The sequence below is a fragment of the Canis lupus genome, chromosome 29 (genome assembly GCF_003254725.2).
Source record: "Canis lupus dingo isolate Sandy chromosome 29, ASM325472v2, whole genome shotgun sequence".
Lineage (NCBI taxonomy): Eukaryota > Metazoa > Chordata > Mammalia > Carnivora > Canidae > Canis > Canis lupus.
The window spans coordinates 15525687-15548143 of record NC_064271.1 but is presented as its reverse complement, the minus strand read 5'-3'; the positions used below and the strand labels follow the sequence as shown (position 1 = coordinate 15548143).

The following is a 22457-nucleotide window of genomic DNA, read 5'->3' as shown; positions in this document are numbered from 1 at the left end:
TATAGTGACATACAGTAAGCCATGCAGTATACCTGTGTAAAGTGCATTAAATTCAGTATTCTAGCCAAGCCTCAGCCACTACTGTTTCTGAGTAGTATGGTCACTTTAAAAAAACAAAACAAAACAAAAAACAATTGAGCATTTAGGAGCCCAGTTGGTTAAGCCTCTGACTCTTGATTTTTGGCTCAGGTCATGATCTCAGGGTCGAGATCAAGCCCTGCATCAAGGTCCATACTAAGTGTGGATCCTGTTTAAGATTCTCCCTCTCTCCCTGTTGCTGCTGCCCCTTCCCCACTCTCCCCTCCCTCATGCTCTCTCAAACAATAAAATAAAAACTGAGCATTTACTAAAGCTTTCTACTCATTATGCTTAGAATGGGAGAGGGTAGAAAGAGAAGGAGGGAACAGGGACAAAAGAAACAGGGACAAAAGAAACCACCTGCAGCCCAGGTGGCTCAGAGAGACAAAGGGAGGGAAATGTGTTTATCTTTCAAAATAACCCAAGACAGTAAGTAACAGGATCCCCATTGGACAAGCTATTCTTTAAGAAGTCAATTACTGAAGGGCACCTGGAGAGCTCACTTGGTTAAGCATCCTGACTCTTGATTTCTGCTCAAGTCATGATCTCTTGGGCTCTGCACTGAGTGTAGAGCCTGCTCCTCCCCCGACCACATGCTCTCAAAGAGGGGGAGGGGGGGAGGAGGAGGAAGAAAGTAAGTTGCCAATTACTAAGAATAAAACATCACAATTTTCATTATTATTTATAGTTAGGCTTCAAATCATTGTGCCACACTACCAAATTTATAAAACATAATATTGTTATCTGAATTTCATTTTTCTTAATGGCCATTTTAGAGCTAAAAATACCAAGAAATGAACATCACAGAGTTTGATATCACACGCCAGCATATTCCAGAATATCAAAGAATAACTTAAAAAAATTGTTAAATTTAACAGTATTATTTTTAAAAGATTTTACTTATTTGTTCATGAGAGACACAGAAACAGAGGCAGAGGGGCAGAGACAGAAGCAAGCTCCCTGCGGGACTCGATCCCAGGATAAGGACCTGAGCCGAGGGCAGAGGCTCAATCACGGAGCCATCCAGGCGTCCCATTAACAGTTATTTTTAGTATTAATTCAGGTACTTACCTTCAGATGCCTCAGAAACTAAAAACCACTATACCACACAAAGTCCCACTACGCTAGTTCTTGACAAGTCTTAGGTTCCTCAAACAAGGACTTCTCTCTTTCCTTAGAACTAGCTCTCTGCACATATTCTCTCTTCCCTCAACTCTATCCTTCTCCCTAAATCAGCAGACAGGCTCTTCGTAATCTTTACCTGTCATTCCTCCAGATGGGTCTTCCCAGACCACCATTATTATCTTCTCCCAGGCTACACTGCTTTTTTCTTCACAACATTTTAAGATTTTATTTATTTATTTGACAGAGAATGCAGGCATGCACACAGAGGTAGCCAGAATGAAAGAGGGAGAAGCTGACTCCCTGTTGAGCTGGTTTGTCTATAAAATCTTACCACAATACAGGAAGTTACTAGTTTGTAGGAAGTGAGGTATATTAAGAAAATGACATTTTGACCTCAAGACTTCTTACTTTCCCACAAAAGTCACAAAAATTGCAGTTTTCTTCCTAGGCATGTTTATTTATAAAAGGAAGACGATACTTTTCTAAATACTTAAAAGGAATCAAACCAGATTTGACTACAGGACCCTGAGACCAAAACCTGAGCCAAAAGCAGACACTTAACTGAGCCACCCAAGCACCCTCCTTTATTGCATTTAGTATAAATCATAATTATATGTTTATTAGAATATTTTGCAGCCCAGGTGGCTCAGCGGTTTAGTGCCGCGCCGTCTTCAGCCCAAGGCCTGATCCTGGAGACCAGGATCAAGTCCCAAGTCAGGCTCCTGCTTCTCCTTCTGCCTGTGTCTCTGCTTCCTCCCTCCCTCCCTCTCTCTCTCATGAATAAATAAAATCTTTTAAAAAAAGAATATTTCCTTGTTAAATCTCTCTCCCACTGAATCATATTCCAATAAGGATGGACATCACATCTTTTTTGGTCCATCACTAATCAAAAGCCCCCACAAGAACGTACAGATTTCAAGTTCATTTGCTAAATAAAGATGGGCTGTGACAAGTAGCTATTTTACTTCCAGATTTCATCATAGTATATGAACTTTAGTAAGAACTTCATTCATTACTTGGTTATAGAACCTTCCCTCCACCACCAATTCTAAGAACTCCTAGCAATCGAAGAAAACAGGCTGGGGCAGGGTTTCCAAAGGGAAAAAAAGGTAGCCCAGATTAAATTCCCAGAGGTCTGCCAGTTACAAAGCTGAAAGTCAAACTTCTACACCCCACTGCCAAATGGCCCACCCCAGTTTTTCTGGTAAGATTCAGATCATTTTTTTTTCAAGTTTTTTATATATAGTTTATATATCTATCACCCCAAAAAGCATTGAACAAACCATGTTTTTAACTCATACAATTTAAAATTTATAAAAATGCATCCCCAAAGTGCTTTTGTGATTACTTTTATAAGTCAGTAGATAATTGTTACTAATTTAAGAAAAACTTTAACCTCAGCTGCATAAGAACCTCCTTCAAGAGGTAAAAAAACCAAATGTATGAAAATCAGATTTAGTGAGACCTGAAAGGACATATATTTTTTAAAAGCTCTGTGTTTTGCAAGGAGGTGGCGCATATAAAACTACCTGGAAAGAAGGGGCCTGAGCATGAATTTACTATTTTTTTTTAAAGTTCCTATGATTCATGGCAGCTCCGGTGGCCCAGGGGTTTATTAGCGCCACATTCAGCCCAGGGCTGAATGTGATCCTGGAGACCCGGGATTGAGTTCCGTATTGGGCTCCCTGCATGGAGCCTGCTTCTCCCTCTTCCTGTGTCTGTCTCTGTCTCTCTCTCTGTGTCTCTCATGAATAAATAAATATAACCTTTAAAAAAAAATAAAGTCCCTAGTGATTCAAATATGCATATAGTGATTGAGAACCACAGCAAATTAAAACCTCTGCACACCATTCCTCCCCATCTCCCAGGGCTCACTGCTTTTCCAAGTTCTTCCATGATCTGAATTTTCTTTTGGCTTCATGAAACTGGAATAAGTACTAGGAGAAAATCAAGAACCTACTCTCACTTTGTCTTCATCTGGGTTCCTACCTCGAAGGAAACTATAATATCCAAATACAAAAAATGCTTATGGCCAGAAGTATGTTAATTGTGACTCAAGGGTGAAAAGGGCCCAGGAAAGTGTACTTTTCTTCAATTAAAGTAAATCTGAACAGTTTACTACACCAAAAAGATTCTACACAGCAAAGAAAACAATCAAAACTAAAAGGCAACCTACTGAATGGGAGAAAATATTTGCAAAGGATATATCTGATAAGGGTTAGTATCCAAAATAAATAAAGAACTGATACAAGTCAAAACCCAAAAAATAAATAATCCGATTAAAAGTGGGCAGAAGACATGGACAGATATTTCTCCAAAGAAGATACCCAGATAGCCAACAGACACACCCAAAGATGTTCAACATCACTCATCATCAGGGAAATGCAAATCAAAACTACAATATCACCTCACACCTGTCAGAATGGCTAAAATCAAAACACAAGAAATAAGTGTTGGTAAGGATGTGGCAAAAAAGGAACCCTCATGCACTGTTGGTGAGAATGCAAACTGGTGCAGCCACTCTGGAAAATATGGAGGTTCTTCAAAAAGTTAAAAATAGAGCACCTGGGTGGCTCAGTCAGTCAAGCATCTGCCTTTGGCTCAGGCCAGGATCATGGAGTCCACAGATTGAGCCCTGCACTGCTCTCCCTGCTCAGAGGGGAGACTGTTTCTCCTTCTCCCTCTACTGCTACCCCTGCTTATGTTTCCTCTCTCTCTCTCAAATAAATCAAGTATTAAAAAAAAAAAAGTTAAAAATAGAAGTACCCTACCTAGAAATCACACTGAGTATTTACTCAAAAATCACATCAGTAATTCAAAGGCATACATGCACTCCAATGTTTATAGTAGTATTATTAAGAGAGCCAAATTATAGAAGCAACCCAATTATGAAGCAGCCCAACTGGCCAAAGATGAATGGATAAAGATACAATATATATATAATTGAATATTACTTAGCCATAAAAAAATAAAATAAAATCTTGCCATTTGCAAAGACATGGACAGAGCTAGAAAGTACAATGCTAAGTGAAGTCAGTCAGAGAAAAGACAAATACCATATGATTTCACTCACATGTGGGATCAGGTAAACAAAACAAAGGGGAAAAAAAAAGAGACAAACCAAAAAAAAAAAAAAAGGATTCTTAACTATAGAGAACTGATGGGTACCAGACAGAAGATGGGAGGGGGCATGGGTGAAGTAAGTGATGGGGATTAAAGAGTATAATTACTATGATGAGCACTGAATAATGTACAGAATTGTTGAACCACTAAACTGTATACCTGAAACTAATATAACAATATATATCGACTATACTGGAATTGGAACACCTGGGTGGCTCAGTGGTTGAGCATCTGCCTCTGGCTCAGGGCATGATGCCAGAGTCCTGGGATCGAGTCCCACGTCGGACTCCTCCATGGAGCCTGCTTCTCCCTCTGCCTGTCTCTATGTCTTTCATAAATAAGTAAATAAAGTCTTTAAAAATATCTATATACTGGAATTAAATTTTTTTAAAAACAATTTAAAAAAGTAAATATGAAGGGTCTAGAGATCCTGTTTGGAGTATAAAGTAGCCAACTCCTTTCTAGCACTCACAAAATGAAGTCTGGGAAAAAGCTATGGGGTTATAGGTAAGTCTTCTTCAAATAACGTAGCAAAGAACCACACTGAGTGCTTTTATATGGTTTGTTTTCTTTTTTTTACACTTATTGCATTATTTTATCCCTAGTGCAATATTCATTGAGTCCATTAACTGGATGATGGTGTAAATATATATGTTGATCTGTACTCTGGCTTGTGACTCTATAAATCCAATTTGTAAAACCAGGGAGTTGAATTACTTCCCTAGCAAGTAATAGCAAGAAAGTTAATTTGCTATCAACTGTAAGGTGGCAATAATAACAACAAAATCACCACCACTTCTTCTAGAAATGCACCACACTTCTATTGTGCACTAATTATGTACCAGTTATACTCAGGGCTTTAATATGGATTATTTTGTCTAACCTTCACAACAATAAGTAATCAGCCCATCTTGCCTATCATTACTTGTCTACAGCTATAAGGGTCAGCTGATGACAGTGAAAAGATGGCGTGATTTTGAAGGAACCATAATGAAGCTTAAGATTTCAAAGGTAAAATTGAATTGAGGGTGACAGAGTTGAGGTGTTGCCTGTGAGTATGAGCAGTAGAAAAGAAATGGAAGTGAAAGCCAACAGAAATACAAGAAGTAAAGAACATAAAATGCTAAGTTTCAGATAAATCCTAAGATTGAAATTACCCAGAACACTGGAGGGACTTGGTTTTAGCTACCTAACTCCTGACCCATGAATGCCCTATTCAAGTTTAAGCCATTTTGATTTTTTGTCTCCTGAATATGGCCCTACAAATATGGTATCTACTTTCTCTGGGTCCAATTGTGGTTCCCCAGTTCCAGACTTTCTACAGAATTTACTCATGTTGGATTTCTAGATAGTCCAAATACATTCCATATCAATCAAATCCCTAAATGAGCCAGGAAAATAGCAAAAAATGCATTTTCAACTTTACTACTCTAAATTGCAGGTTTTTAAAAATTCCACATTTTTTCTTTTCTGACAGATTAGTTAAAAAATAATAGAAGATACAAAGGAATATGCGCACATTTAAAATGTCTATAGTTAGCAGATAAAACATTCACTTTAATACTTATCTTGAATTTGGAAAGACTCAATATGCTATAAAATCACCTGGAAACAAAAATCTCTCTGTAAACAAATGTATTCTATCTTCCACTACGTTCTCAAGTAGATCATGAATCTTTCTCTTACCTTACCTCTCTCCTATGTTTATCCATCTTTATTCAAATGCAGCTCCTATACTAAATCTAGTATTCTTAATTCTGCTTATACTTTTTAAGTGACTAATAACACAGAGAAAAAGAATCTAAGAAAATATACTTGGCTCTAGTATTTCACCCCACTGACTACCAACGCAGATTTGGGTTGTTACTAAAAAATGCTAAATTATCTTCATGTCCTTCTACATGTCTAGCTACATGAACACAAATGCTATGCCAAATTCTCCTGCAACTAGGTTAAGTAGATACATAAATAGATGAAAAGAAAATTTTAATGGAACTGAGCAACCAGAAAAAAGTTAACAAGCCTTAGTTAACACAGCAGTTATTTGAAGGAAGTTGCTAAATGAAGCAATCAGCAATTTGTATCTAATTGAACCGAATTCTTAGAAACTGTGCTTGAGAGTTACCACCACAGATTTCATTTTCATTATTTTTTTAAAGCCTATGGTTTGATAAAAAAAATTTACTTCTTGGAAAGTTCCAATCTGTCACTTTCTAGATTGATGCACAAAGGTTTTGCCAATTTGCAAGCAGATTATGAGCACAATAATGAACAACCCTGTTAATCAACCTGAACAAATGTGAATTTCTACCACTTACTTAAGGAATAGATTCTTTGCATCTACCAGGAGTGCTGATTTATGAGTAAGACATAATATCAAATAAGCTTGCAGGGGCACGTCTGACCTATTGAATTAGGAGTTAAATATACTTTCCATATTTCACACATGCTAATCTATTTAGAATTGGTACTGATATCTACTGAACTTTACATTCTTAAATGTTGAACTGATTCTGCACTATTATTGTTATCGAGAATTACTGAAAAATAAGAACATGTCTAGCACTATTACAACAATAAGGAACAAAGCCCAAATCAAGAAAATAACAGTTTATCTCCAAAGAGTATAGTTGCTCCCAATTTGGTGCTATAACAGAATTCTAAGACCTGCACATTTAAAAGTATTCCCAATTCAGGGTTTCACTATCATCTCATTCAGAGAGCCACAGTTACTTCTTTGTCTTGAGACTGTTTTTACCAAGGCAATGGTGCTTACAATTAATGCTAAGCTTTAAATCAAGGATGGAGAAAGTAACTTACAAGGCATCCACAGAAATATCTAAAAATAAACTAAGGAAACAGAACGGCTGTCTGTCTGCTAAAGAAGGTATAATAACTAAAGAAAACAATGGTGGTACCTAAAGCTTCCTAAAGTAACTTAAGGCCATGTTCAAGGTCACCTGGGAATTAACAACTGCTTGGCTTATTATATGCTTCTGAATCTTTGTGTATGTATTCTTAAGAAGGATAAATGTCTTAAAGAGCTTTAAAAAGCTTGAATAATCACTTCACAGAGGAAGTAAAGTTAGAAAAGACTTTACTGTGGTTTTATTGTCTTTTATTGACAGTACCATTAATAGAAATGTTCAAAAATGCTTTTAAAAGCTCTCTTGCCTATTTACATTTCTAATGCACATATATTAATATGAAATTCCAAATATACAAAATGCAGTACCTGAAACTGAACTCTTGGACACTGGATCAGAGATAAATTAGTACCAATTTTCCTTACGATACTTCGAGATGAACCATATGGCTTCCCAGACCAAAGTACCTGAGGAAATAGAAAAAAACAAGTTTAATTACAAGGGTTATGAAAGTTTGTAGTTTGTTACTACAAAGCACTGGACAATTAATTGTATAACATGTTGACACATTAATTATAGAATCAGAATGCTCTACATGTTATGGAAATGACTAATATTTCTCAATTAGAAGTTTAAGAGTACATATAGCTAGTTATGATTAACACATTAAGGTTTAATGTAAGGCATATAAAAATACAGAAAAATAACTAGTAATTGTAAAATAATACATTTGTATTAAAAAACTGCATTTTCATACTATTCTGCAAAGGAAACACTATTTATACCTCCTCTACTGTATTTTTAGTTTCAGAACTTTATATACACACAAATTTCTTAGAACTGTAAACTACATTTATTATAATGGACTTTTCAAGAACAAATCCAAATCAGTACAAAGTTCAGAATCTGAATTTGTACCATTCAGGAGGCTTCACTTTGTTTACTACACAACAATGTCTGTTCAAGTGTAAGTGCAGGTCAAAATTCAGTTGTACTGCATCTTCTTATGAGGCCCTGTCCCAGGTTTAAGTTAACTTTTCCTAAATTACAAAAGGTACCAAATGGGCTTGTGGTGACCTCAATTAGAGAATTTCTCAGATGAAATAATAATACACGCAGGACATTATGCTACGCTTTACACAAAAGCAAAAAGCAAACAAAAAAACACACATGTAGAATGTTAAATCATTATAAAGTACCTTGAAACTTCTCCCCAAGTATTTTCCTTAAAGAGAAAAACTATCCATCTGTTTTGAGTGCTACACTTGAAAGCCTGGACAGAGAGGCAAAGAAAGGTGGTATGCTATTAAAAGCAATTTAAAAAGAAAAGAGTGAGAATGATATGACCATTATACTTAATTCATTAAATTTTACATTCAGCTTTATCCTAAAACTAAGTAAGTAAAACTAAATCAGCTGGCATGTATTCTGAGCAATAGACACTGACCCCTTTTTAAAGTCACTCCATGGTCACTCTAATTTAAAGAATGCAATTACCCTAACATATGCAGTATGACCAAGGAATAAATGTTATTTTAAACAGCAGTGGATCCAACACATAACCCAAATTAGACATTTAAACCATTCTAAAAGCATGCACAACTTGTAAAATGAGCATAGAAGCAATATATAGGACTTCTTAGATTTTAGCAACCAAAATCAATTAGAGATAACAGTAGGACTCAAAGTGAGGATTTTATACACACACACACACACACACACACACACACACACACACACATATATATCCAGTATATGCCTCAACTTTTATATACTTCACCATTAATATATTCAAAATTTCATTGTCTATTACCTGGGACAGTTCCAGGAAGTACTATAACCTACACTGCCTACTATAACCAATAAAAACCATAACTCTTGCTTTGGAAATATAAATTAGAAAGATGGTACAAAGTGGAAAATAGGTCATTAGAAAGATGACCCTGATTTTGAAATATGAATATTAAACAAAGGATATAAAGAGGCAAAGCTACTGTGAAGCTTAGAAGAGAATTACTTATAATTTAGGAATGCAAATCATTCACACCAATGATCATCCAGAGGATTATCACACAAATAATGTTAACACATGAGGACTGAGAGAAGAAAAACATTTGACTAGACAAAAATGGGAAGCATCACACTTTTACAAATTCAACATAAAAGGCCAAGAAAAAAAATAAGAATGTGGGCAAGTAATTCTAGAACAGACAATATTTAAGCAAACTCTACCTTATACATGTTCATAGATCTTAATCTTTTAAAAAGAAATCCACAGGGCAATGGCACTTATATCACTCAATCATTCTCCCCTTGAATCTTGTATTTAGTCACAAGCCAAAACTCTATGATGTAGGTGTAGTAGAACACTACTTATGCATCACAATGTGACAATTAGAGTCTGAAGTGAATCTCCCATCCCTCCAGTATGCAAAGATCTTAACTGGAGATGAAGAGAACAGGAAAAATTTGGAAAGGATTTGCCAAGGTCAGGAACTAATGTTTCTGCCAACTTTTGGCATTCCTTGCTACGCGTGCCTCAAGGCTAAGTTTCAACTATTATCTTCCCATCTGCTTACATCAGAAGGAAAGAATACCAGGTGACTTTTATAAGCGAAGGTGGCCAAAATTCAGCTTTTACTTTTAAGTACTAAGTAGACTATTTAGGCTTCTTCTACAGAGTTAAAAGAAGTAAAAACAGATTGCTTTATGTTATTTTTTTCAAGTATATACAGCAGACTAACAATGTTTCTCTGTCACTCGTGAACTGCACAGCACTTACCACCAAAAAAATATGAAGAAGGGTCTATGTAAGCTAATGACTGGAGTATTTAGAAAGAAGGAATCCTAACCTTTACTTGACTATAGGAAAAAGTGAAGGTAAAGAGCAGCTAACTTCCAGGAACTCTAAAATTAGGACCTACTTCATCTTTCCTATTCAACCCTCATGGAGGAGAAATTGTAAATGTCTGTGAAGAAATAATGAACAGATGGTACTGAAAAGTCACCATCTGTGCACTGGGAGACTGTAAGGCCCAAGTATCTCCTATCCTAACTGGTGGCTGAACTGTTGTCTTGTCAGTATACAGGAGAAGGGAAGACTTCCTCTAAAGATAAACTGTCATTAATATTTTTTCAAATGTTAGAGAGAGGGAAGGGAAAAAACGGTCACTGCTAGACAACTGGATTTTATTAAGAAATAACTCAATTCCACTAGAAAATAACTATTATTATTGAACAGAAAAACTCTGCTTTGCCTTATAATGACTACTGACAAATAATCTAATAATGAATCTGTGCATGTGTTTGCATGTGTGTGTCTAGTAATGACAGTCCATAACATTTAGCAACAGTGTTTGAAAGTGATGACAGCAAGGAGGAGGATGACAACAGAAAGCAATTTGTTCTTTTTTAACATTGTGAAATGCTATTGTAGAAGTGTTGAAGTGTGAGCCTGAAATCTGAAGCTATCATCTGTCTCATCATGATGACTGTCCTCAAATTTCATGTGGTAATTATTCTGTTATAGATCAGTTTAATCTAAATTACTATTTCTGAGGTACCATTTAGCAGGAAAAAGTACAAATTTAATTCTAAATACATGTATTTTTCTCAAGATAAGCTAATTCATATTAATACAAGGGTCCTTATTCTGGGGTCCACATACCCCTGAAATTACATGCAAAATTCTTTGTATATATGATATCTTTCTAGAAGAAAGTCCATACCATTAATCAAAAGTTCAAGGAATCTAGACACAACAAATTACAAATCCTTAACTCCAAGGGAGCCAGGAGAAAATTCAAAGTGTATGTTGAGGAGAGCAGGTAGCCAGGAAGATGAAACTCTAACAATTTTCAAAATCTCCAATTAAAGATAACACTCCTCTCAGTTCTCTTCCTTCCTCTAAACTCAGCCACATTCACATTCTTCTTCCAAAGCACAAAAAGGAAAACAAAGTTAAAATCCTTAAGTATTACTGGAAATCTATTACTAATACAAATTAGATATTTACTCTGACTGTAGTTATACCTGTAAAACAAAGTGTTGTTTTACTGAATACACATAATTTAGGAACTGGATTATAGTAAACCAGTGATAGCTATTACTGTGGTGATGTGTACAGTAAAATACAGAGAGCTAATTATCTACAACTGTTCTAATGGTAAAACCCAAACCCTAATCTTAAAACCTGCAGTTTTTCTTTTTAAGCAGATAAAACATGTAGAGGATGAAGGCAATTTCTACTCTTGGAATACTTTTAAACATAGTATTCAAGTTCATTATCAAACAATGGGAAAATATGTATTTATTACTGAAAGAGCTGAAAAGTTTTACTTTCAGATACCCCAAAGTAAAATCTTGGTAGTAAAACCTTTTTACGCTTAGGCAGCATACTAGGAGAGCTTAGAAACTAAATAATTTCAATGTGACAAATTGTTTATGTTAAAAGAAAACTTGTTTCTATATAGATTTTCAGTTAACTGAAGTTGATGATTATAGTTATATATTTTTTAAAAAATCTTGTTCAGTTGCTATTAATAGCAAGAGCCTTAACTGTGATTACAATATAGGGAATAAGTTAATGCTCTGTTACCTGGTCCATTTCTTTTTTTTTTTTTTTTATGAAAGGCATGCATTTTATCACTTAAAATGAATACAATTAAATTAAATGAACAATCTACATAAAGTGTGTTATCTGTTCCTAAAACAAACTTCTGCACTTGGGACTCAATCAGCACTAGTCACATTCACCTGACTTGGGGTGGGGGATGACAGAGCAAAACTACAGAAAATTAACCATTACCCAATGTAGCTATACTATATAAAAGCCACTGTTCTAGGTGTTTTACATACAGTCTTTTAATCAACAGGCTAACTCTTCAGTAGTTCTTATCTGTAGTTTGTAGATGAAGCTTAAAGTACCTGACAGAGACCAATTACAGACCCAGAGTTGTTTGAATCCAGGACCTACTATCTTTTCACTAAACTATACTTCTTTTTCAATTATTATACATTTTTATAAGTAATCTCTATGCTCAACATGGGGCACAAACTCATGACCCCGAGATCAAGAGTTGCATGCTCTTCAGACTGAGCCAGTCAGATATCCCTCCCCTAAACCCTAAACTGTATTTCTTATTAAAATTGGAAAGTAAGAATCATAAATTGTAAAAGTTTGACTTTCTGGGAATTATAAATAACAAAAGCTTCCCATTTTTCTAGGAGAAACAAATTATTTTACTGTCAGTACTAAAATGTTAATCTATTCTATGTAGCTACATGGTAGTAAGTAACAAATGAGAAAGGTAGTATATAGCTGCAGTAAGTCCAAAACATAGGAAAATAAATGTAACTGAAAAAGATGAAAATGCTATTTACTTTAGAAACCATTTTCCTATTGCTTATCTTCAAGCTAATAATCTCAAAATTATGCAGCTATTTAAAAAAAGTAATTTTATTTGGTTCTTTGCTTTTTTATCTCCAAAGAAAACAGATGTAACTTTGGGGGGCTGGGAGATTCAAAGTTCGACTTTCTCTTAACAAGACATGAAAAGACACAAATAAAAACAAGTATAAGGGCAGCCCCGGTGGCTCAGCGGTCTAGCACCGCCTTCTACCCAGGCGTGATCCTGGAGACCCGGGATCGAGTCCTGCGTCGGGCTCCCTGCATGGAGCCTGCTTCTCACTCTGCCTGTTTCTCTCTTTCTGTGTCTCAAATAAATAAAAAATCTTAAAAAAAAAAAGAAAAAAAGAATAAAAGTAGTACATTAAAAAGTTACATACATATGAAGTCATACATTCAAAAGTATATATATATATACACACACCCATATTCCAATTATGTAACCTGTCTATATCTTCAATAAAATTTAATTCTATATTACTAATGCAAAAAATATTGAACGAGAAAATGAAAAACAAATAGTCCACAAAATATGCTGCTAGGCACTATTATTGCTCAAATAACTTTACACTGCATCTAAAAAAATTATTGGTAGAAAATACTTGAAATATCAAGATCAGAACTAACACCTTTGGCATAGAATATTATACTAATTTTTTTCTTCATACCTATAGTTGTTATTTTACAAAGACATGACTTACCTTTTACCTTGAAAGGTTGTGTGAGAAACTACGTTTTAACAGCATTCAAAAAGTTCTATAACAGAGTTGTCAAGTGCTAGTCAAACATATTTCATCCAATGATTTCTATAAAATATTTCTTTCCTCACTACTAACAAATGCATTGCTTTTAACAGTCACATGAATATTGATACATTTTCAAAGTAACCCAAAATATTACTCAGTACTTAGGATACTAGGTAAAGATTCACTTCCATGACTTAAATAAACATACTGAATTTAAAACGGTGGTCATATATAGATTCATTTCACTATCTCAGAAAAAATTCTTAAAACATACAAGTGTCTAGATTTTAAAAATTAATTTGGAGCACTCACCGATTGCATGCTTACTCCAACCTGTTGAAAAACCATCCTAATTAGGCGCTTAATCCAGCCAAGCATTTAGATGGCAAAGTGTCTCCAAATTTGCATTTCAAGTACTTCAGGCATACATAGCAGCACATGGTCCAATAAGCACACTAAAATTTTAAAATGCAAATACTAAAATGAAATTACTGTTATTTAGAACCTTTACTGTCTGCAGCATGACTCACAAAGTCTAGTCTAAAACATTTTAAAACTTTGTGTGTACTTTAGAGAAAACAGTATCTTGCTTGTTACCAGTTTTCAAAAAACAGTACAATATATTTTTAACTTTTTTTCTAGCAAGGGTTCTTAGTTGGAAGCAATTAAAAAAAAAAAAAAAACCCTGTGGCTAATTTAAGTAGAAAATGTTTTTATGAAAAGATACCTAACTAGATAACAGATCTTTATTTTTCTAAAGATTTTACTTATTTGAGAGATAGAGCAAGAGCATATGCACGCACAAGCAGGGTCAGGGGCAAAGGGAGAAACAGACTCCCTGCTGAGCAGGGAGCCTGACCCAAGACTTGATCCCGGGATTCTGGGATCATGACCTGAGTGAAAGGCAGATGCTCAACCACTGAGCCACACACGTGTCCCTTTCCTGGGCTTTTGATATGTGGTAAGATACTCTCCTGTGAAGCTGGGCAGCATCAGCAACTGCAGTTCCCAGTCAGATCATGAAGGTAAAAACCAACAGATTTACAACTATTCTGTACTCATACAACCATTCTGTTTTTCCCTTTTAGAATAGTATTCAATACATTACAGAAGATATTCAACACTTTACTATAAAATAGGCTTTGCACTAGATGATTTCACCCAACTGTAGGCTAATGTGTTCTGAGCACATTTAAGACAGGCGAGGCTAAGCTATGATGTTCAGTAAGTTAGGTGTATTAAACGAATTTTACACGTACAGTTTTTCAATTTACAGTCAGTTTATTGGGACATCTCTACCATCAGCCCAGGAAGATCTGTACAGATAAATACATAGCTACATCTTTAACAAAAACTAACACGTTTCTGAAGTTTTTATACTAATTACACTCCTGTAAGCAAGTCAGTGAGAGAGATCTAATTATTCTACAATCTCTGTCAATATTAGGTATTATCAGTCTTTTAAATTTTAACCATTCTAGTAGTTTCTTTACGTGTTTTGGGGGCATTTGTGTGTCTTCTCCTAAGTGTTTTTTCTGCTTATTTTTTTAAATGGATAGGTTTTTTTTTAAAAAAAAAATTAATTATTTTTGCCAGTAGGGCACCTGAGTGGCTCAGTCATTTGGGTGTCAGACTCTTGATTTCAGCTCAGATCATGATCTCAGGGTTGTGAGATCGAGCCTTGCATTGGGGTCCTTCCTGGGTGGGATTCTCCCTCCCCCTCTCTGCCTTTCCCCCACTCACGCTCACTCTCTAAAAAAAAAAAAAAAAAAAAAAAAAAAAAAAATATATATATATATATATATATACACACACACACACACACACACGTATAATATAAATATGAAGTTATTTCTGCTAGGTAGAGATGTTTTGCAATCTCAGCTAAAGATTAGAGAGTACAGGCTTAGATAAAGAAGATGAAATCTAAGAGTGAATGACTAAGAAAAGAAGCCAAGATAGAAACCTTAGAAAATACTTGAGGAATTAGCAGGGGAAATAAGGCCCCTGGGGAAAAAAAATCAAATAATAGAAAAATAATGAGAGAAGTATAGTCAACAAAGAAAAAAAAAAAAGAAATTTCAAGAAAGGAAATGGTCCTTGTTACACAGAAAAACACAGAAAAGAGGTCACACAGTCACCAGGTGGTAGGCAGACTCCTGCTGCCAACCTTTCCTCCAAGCTTCACTGTGTGTGCTCTCTAAAAGTAAATGGCCACTTCCTACCTGAACTGAAACTGGGCTCTCCATTTACAATGCTGCTTCAAAGCCTTCTCAAAGGGTTCCCACTTGAACCCTTTATCCTCTCACACTTTATATCAAAGCTGTTCCAACCCATAACTTCTCTAAACTCTTTTAAAAACTCTTCCTCAAACGCAAAACTAAAAGGGACAAAAAATCAGATCAGTGGTCACCAGGAGCTGAGGTGGAAGAAAGGGTTCAGTAACAAAGAGGCACAAGGGAAGTTCTGGGAACATTGGTATCATGGTGGTGGTTCCAGGACTATGCACATCAAAGAAATGTTTGCCAAAAAGAGTGAATTTTGCTGCAGGCAAATTAACCCCACATAAAAAAAAACAGTGGGATTGCTTCCTACCTGTTTTGGAAGGACTGCCTTACCTACCAACCCTGGCAGCTTATAAGAGTTGACTCGAGGACACTTAAGTCATTCCCTATCATTTAGCTTAAGTCATTCCCTATCATTTAGCTATGTTCTCTATTCCAAGTCCTTCCCTAAACTGAATTCTGTGTTTTGGCCCCACTAGCACTAGTCAATCAATAAATACATCTTATATTTGCCAGTGCTAGGTGACTTTAATATTCACAGAAATGATGCATCCAACAGAGTACTAATACTAAGTCCATTCATATGAAGATCCCAAACAGGTAATATTAAAAGTAAGCTAATCCCAGATTAGAGGGTTTTTTTTTTTTCAAGTTTTGTTTTGTTTTATTGTTGAGAGACAGGGGTACTGACTGGTAGGATGCCCGAGAAGGATTTCTCAGGGTGCTTGCAATATTCTATTGCCATAGAGAGATACTTAAGTGTGTTTATTCTATGAAACTGTAGGAGAGTTGACAATACTATCTTTAGCTTTCCATCTTGTTCATGCCCATTTGCTCAAGGACCTGTCCTTGCAGTTATGTGTTCCTGGGCCCTTGGAGATTAATATACATACCTTAGAAACATCGGCCAAGAAGGCTTTGGCCTCCCATGAATCCATTAGAAATAAGTCTTTCCCTCTTCTGAAGCACAGATGGCACCACAAGGTCTGTTAAATGTTAGTTGTCAATTAAGTGCCTGAAAGCCTTTTGATCTCACTGCAATGCCCTCCTGCATGTACCCTCACTCTATAATATCTATAGACTAAGATCCCCGGGCTCCAGGATAATGTCCAGGGCCGAAGGCAGATGCTCAACTGCCGAACCACCCAGGTGTCCCTACAGTGCTTTTTCTACTCACAAAATTGGGATCAACTTTAAGTGTTCGTCAGTAAAACAACTGTTAATTAAATTACAGTATATTCCTATTAGAAAAATATTATGCATCTATTAAGTGATAGTCCAGATGGTATTTACACCTGCAATGAGCACAGCACAATGTATAAACTTGTTGAGTCACTTGTACACCTGAAACCAATGTAACATTGTGTGTCAACAATTCTCAACTTTTTAAAAAAAAGTGACAGTCTATGTTATTACTTGAGGACATGTACATGATACAGGAAAAATGTTAATTATGATTTCATTTCTGTAAACAATAATCCTCAAGCTTTTTATAGAAAGATACGCATCAAATAAAAGCGGCCAGAGCACATAGACGTGAACTTTTCTTTGCAGTTTGCTTTCCATTTAAAAACAAAAATCTATAAGCTAAAAAAATAACCCAAATATTTCACCGCTTAGCTTTCCCTCAGATGCTCCTCTGCCCTACTGTGTGCATATTCAGACCTTTAGTCTCTCCTCCCCTGCAATCTTCACCAACCTAATCAATCCCCCTCTTATACCTTCACTTTCTTCTACTCCATGCAGCCCAAAATCACGTAAACCACTCTGTCAGTATTTTCAACTCCTGTTCTACTGTTCTGTTTATTCTACAAGCCAGAACTTGATTAATCCCGTAGGCTAAATGTCCTACAATTGGGCTGTAGAAAAATTAAAATTTCACATTTTGAGGTTGCTACAAATGTTCTATCTCTGATTTTAAATGGGCCCTCACTGGTGTCTAGCATCCTAGGAAAATATTTTCTTACTCTTGCCCCTTTCTTACATTCTCCAAGAAGCTTTTTCAAGCATTCTCCATGCTACCCAAATCTCTCTAACCCTTCCTCCATCATTTCAGCAGATAACCAAGCATACTACTCCAAATAATAGAGAAGTATCTGACAGGATGCCTCAACATCCGGCCACTCCATATGCCATACACTATGCACCTATCCTGTCCCAATTCTCTCCTATCCTCTTCCCAACCAAGTGCTCAGAATTACACCCCCCTCAACTCACAGGTCTCATTATATCAGCTCCACTACAGATAAATAGTCTTTCTTGTTCCATGACAATCACACGCCAACTTCTGCTTTCAAACCAAAGAAATCCAAACCCCAACTCCTTAATTTTCCTCCTAAATCTGCTGCTTGTTTGTTCCCTACCTCACTCAGAAAACAGCACCCATATTGTTATTCCTTCTTTCTCTTTCATTTTCTGCAATCCAGATCTGTTTCCTCCTAAATACATTAGATTCCATTTCCACTGCTATTCTATTTCAATCCATTACAGCTATTCTAAGCCTATGCTATCATAGTCACCCTCCACTAATTTTGCTCTTCCCTCTCTATCCATTTCTCAGTACCAAAATAAATCCTTTATGATATAATCTCTGTACTTTTCTATCCTCTGGATCTTTCACACTCTTTAATCCAGTCACACAGATAATTCTAGAAATTCAACAGGCTCTCTGGACTTTTATCCAGTATTCTACCTCCCTACAGCACCTCTATATCAAGCTGTTTCCTACCAATCTTTTATTTCAGCTTACCTATTACCTCCTCCAAGACGTTTCTCCTGATTAACCAGATTAGCGCCCTGCTGTATATATTCTCCTAAATTGCACATTAAAACAATGTACCTAAACTGTTTGTCTCCTCCACAGCACTTTAATCATCTTAAGAACAAAACTCTTGCGCAGCCCGGGTGGCGCAGCAGTTTGGCGTGGCCTTCAGCCCAGGGTGTGATCCTGGAGACCCGGGATCAAGTCCCACGTTGGGCTCCCTCCACGAAGCCTACTTCTCCCTCTGCCTGTGTCTCTGCCTCCCTCCCTCTCGGTCTCTCATGAATAAATAAAACCTTTAAAAAACAAAACAAAACAAAACTCTTATTCACCATAGTGACCCCAGCACTTAGTACAGTACATGTAATATAACAGTTGCTAAGTTAATGTTAGAATATGAAATGAGGGCAGCCCGGGTGGCTTAGCAGTTTAGTGCCAGCTTCGACCCAGGACGTGATCCTGGAGACCTGGGATCAAGTCCCATGTCAGGCTCCCTGAATGGAGCCTGCTTCTCCCTCTGCCTGTGTCTCTGCCTCTCTCTGTCTCTGTGTCTTTCATGAATAAATAAATAAAATCTTTAAAAAAAAAAAAAGAATACGAAATGAAGGGCACCTAAGCCCCAAGGCAGTGAGTACCTTTTCCATACTACCTCAATTGTAAATGAATATCTAAGAATTTTGCTTCTATTTGTAAGTGAATTACGTAATTTCAGACAAACCATCCTCCTATAAGATCAAATAAACAACTAAACATGAAAGTCATCTATCTGAAATCATCAGAGAACTATCAAGGCAGAAACGTATAGCCAGGCCAAGAGATCGTTCCTTGAAATAATAAAAAGGACTGACCTCTAATGAGATTTACTAAGGAAAAAGACTTATAGCCAGTATCAGAAATAAAAAAAAGGGGACATCACTATAAATCACAAAGGCATTAAGAAATATTACAGAGGCACCTGGCTGGCTTAGTCAGTCAAAGCATGTGACTCTTGATCTCAGGGTTTTAAGTTCGAGCCCCATGTTGGGTATAGACATTACTTGAAAATAAATTTTTAAAAATAAAAATAAAAGAATAAAAGGCAAAACAAAGCTATAGTGTAAGAAGTTACAATGGGGGCAGCCCTGGTGACCCAGCGGTTTAGTGCCGCCTTCAGCCCGGGGCCTGATCCTGGAGACCCGGGATCGAGTCCCACATTGGGCTCCCTGCATGGAGCCTGCTTCTCCCTCTACCTGTGTCTCTGCCTCTCTCTCTGTGTGTCTGTCATGAATAAATAAATAAAATCTTAAAAAAAAAAAAAAAAGAAGTTACAATGGTGGTTACCTATGGATGGGCATGGTAATAGTTGGAAGAGAGCATAAAGGAGCTTCCTAGAGTGCAAACAACTTTCTATTTCTTTTTTTTTCCCCCAAATTTCTATTTCTTAATGTGGGTGGTGATTCATGGATATTTAGTGATTACATATTGAACCATATATTCATGTTTGTTACATTTTATATATATTTTTTATGTGTTGTACTTCAAAATAAAAAAGGTTAAAAAAAAGAGGGCTAAGAATCAGACTGCATTTAGTTTTCTAGGTTCTGTATGAATATATGTACAATTTAACTTCAAGAATTTTATGATGATGGTATAAGCTTGTGGTCTAGTCTACTTGATATAGGCTATAAGAAACAGCAAACTTGGGGCACCTGGATAGCTCAGATGGTTGAGCGGCTGCCTTTTGGCTCAGGTCGTGATCTCACGGTCCTGGGATTGAGCCCCACGTTGGGCTCCCAGCTGCCTCTGCCCTTGCCCCTGCTTGTGCTCTAATAAATAAAAAAAATCTTAAAAACAGCAAACTATTTGGGGGAGGGGAAATGGGTAGTTGACAGGACATATAAAAGAAAATCAAGGCTAAATGAAAATAGATAAACCCTGAAAATAGACTTCCTCTTCCCTCCAATAAATGCTATGAAATTTTTAACGTTGTATAATTAGACCAATTAAAGTTTACAGCAATCAGAGATAACACAATACTGCTTTCAACAAAGCAGCATATGTTTTTGAGATAGATATAATTAAAAAAAAGTTTATTAGCAGTAAATAGTTTCATAGTAACCCTGTTAGTGGTAATAACAAAGCTGTCGTTAAATTTAAAATGCCAAAAACTTGAAAAGCTACAACAGTACACTGGAGCTTATTTTTATAAGGTCTTTGGGAACTATTCAAAGAAACGGCCATTTAATTATCTTTACAATATGCGAGAAGAGCATGACCATTTTTAGTGGGAGGGTGGAGGAAGTCTAAAAGGATTAATAAAACATTCTTATTCACTTGGCTTATTTAGTAGAATAAAGTTTCCTGTTACTCAGAATACTAAGAGATTATATAAACTTATCAATGCATCCCAAATAACAATCCGCATAAGGACCATGAGGCATAAAACAACAACAACAACAAAAAACCTTGAATTCAACTTAAAGTTACTGTCCTTTATTTTGAGAATACATCCTTCTTACATTTTGGTATAAAAATATTTTTCTTTTAGGATATGGGGACAATAGATGGGTGACTTTTTTTGTTTTTTTTAAAGTCCTTACTTGGGCAGCCCGGGTGCTCAGTAGTTTAGCGCCTGCCTTTGGCCCAGGGTGTGATCCTGGAGTCCTGGGATCGAGTCCCATGTCGGGCTCCCTGCATGAAGCCTGCTTCTCCCTCTGCCTGTGTCTCTGCCTCTCTCTCCCCCTGTGTGTCTCTCATGCATAAATAAAACGTTTAAAAAAATAAAAATAAAAAGTATTTACTTGTCACAAAGTTAACTTTTGCCCTGTCCTACTTTCTGAAAATTAAACTTAAAATTAAAATCTAGTGACCACTGCTATAATTCAATCACTTCAGTCTAGTTGAAACTTTAAGTTAGAACACTTTACCATATTATAAAAAACAACGATAGAGTATCTGACCCATGGGCACAATTTAGCAATTATTTAGAATTTATATCCTATATAAATTGTTCATGCAAAATTAAATACAGATTATATTCCCAGCACCTAGCACAGAATCTAACATGTAAGCCTTACTTTTTTTAGTCCACAAATGAATAAATCTCATGACCTATACTACATCTCTTAACAAAAAAAAACCTTAAAATAAAGTCTAATAACACCAACTAATTAAAACGATGAAAATTCTTTCAAGTAAATAGGTTTTACATATGAAATTAAATTTCTGACAGACATTTCCTGTGACGTTTTTAGAGGTCACCTTCCCTTGAGTAAGATATGATCAAAGGTAGTCCCAGATTTCCATTTGAACTAAGAATATACCATATTCATGTGAGGATCTCTGAAACATAATCCTACAAAGAATGACATAATTAATGTACTCAAAAGTATATTTTAGGTATTCCCATGCAAATGAATTAAGTACTCTGGTATCAATTTTAAAACAATCTTTTGAAGAGACTGTTCAAATATCTCAAGTGATCCTGAACAGCAATAGAAACACACACACTATTTGGAACTTAATAATATTTATTGTTAATAGTGCCATCCTGGGGCCCACCAAAGTGATGAAAATTCACTATACAGGTGATTTTTGTAAGCTGTGTAATAATTACTGTCTCCTGAATATTATGTATATAAAGAATTGCCTTTGTGGCAAGACTCAATTATACCTTTGTAATAAATAGTTTTTGGTAGCTAGGAAAGGTATTTACTGAGCATTAGCATAAAAAGAAAATTTCAGAAGCAAACTAAATGTCCATCAATAGAAAAACAATTAAAATAAATTCAAAATATCCATTCTAAGTTTATGAGCATTAAAACAAAAAGTTATACACAGATAGTATTCATAATAAAGATAAGTGAAAAAAGTTGCAAACATATATATGTGATTCCAATATTTTTGTGATTCTATTTAAAAAAAAAAATAGAGCACAGAAGTGCGCCTGGCTGGCTTAGTCATTAAATCATGCAACTCAATCTCAGGGTTGTAGATTCCAGCCCCATGGTGGGTATAATGATTACTAATTACTTAAAAATAAAATCTTAAAAAAAAAAAAGAGAAAAGCATAGGAATAGTAGCAAA

General features: G+C 35.9%; 1 protein-coding gene across 6 annotated transcripts in view; it reads right to left on the bottom strand.

Annotated features, from left to right (window-relative positions):
- The window catches only part of MTFR1 (mitochondrial fission regulator 1), a 65428-nt gene that overhangs the window by 24506 nt on the left and 18465 nt on the right, over positions 1–22457 (bottom strand). For 4 of the 6 annotated variants that reach the window (XM_025477845.3, XM_025477848.3, XM_025477847.3 and 1 more), the window contains exons 2-3: positions 13659–13801; positions 7562–7660 (exon numbers count right to left, since the gene is read on the bottom strand). In XM_025477845.3, the coding sequence (XP_025333630.3) occupies positions 7562–7660; positions 13659–13724 (165 nt within the window). In that variant the 5' untranslated portion in view covers positions 13725–13801. Of the gene's footprint in view, positions 1–7561; positions 7661–9425; positions 9547–13658; positions 13802–20080; positions 20174–22457 lie in introns of those variants that run through there. The other 2 variants (XM_035708512.2, XM_025477849.3) reach the window with 2 other exon arrangements.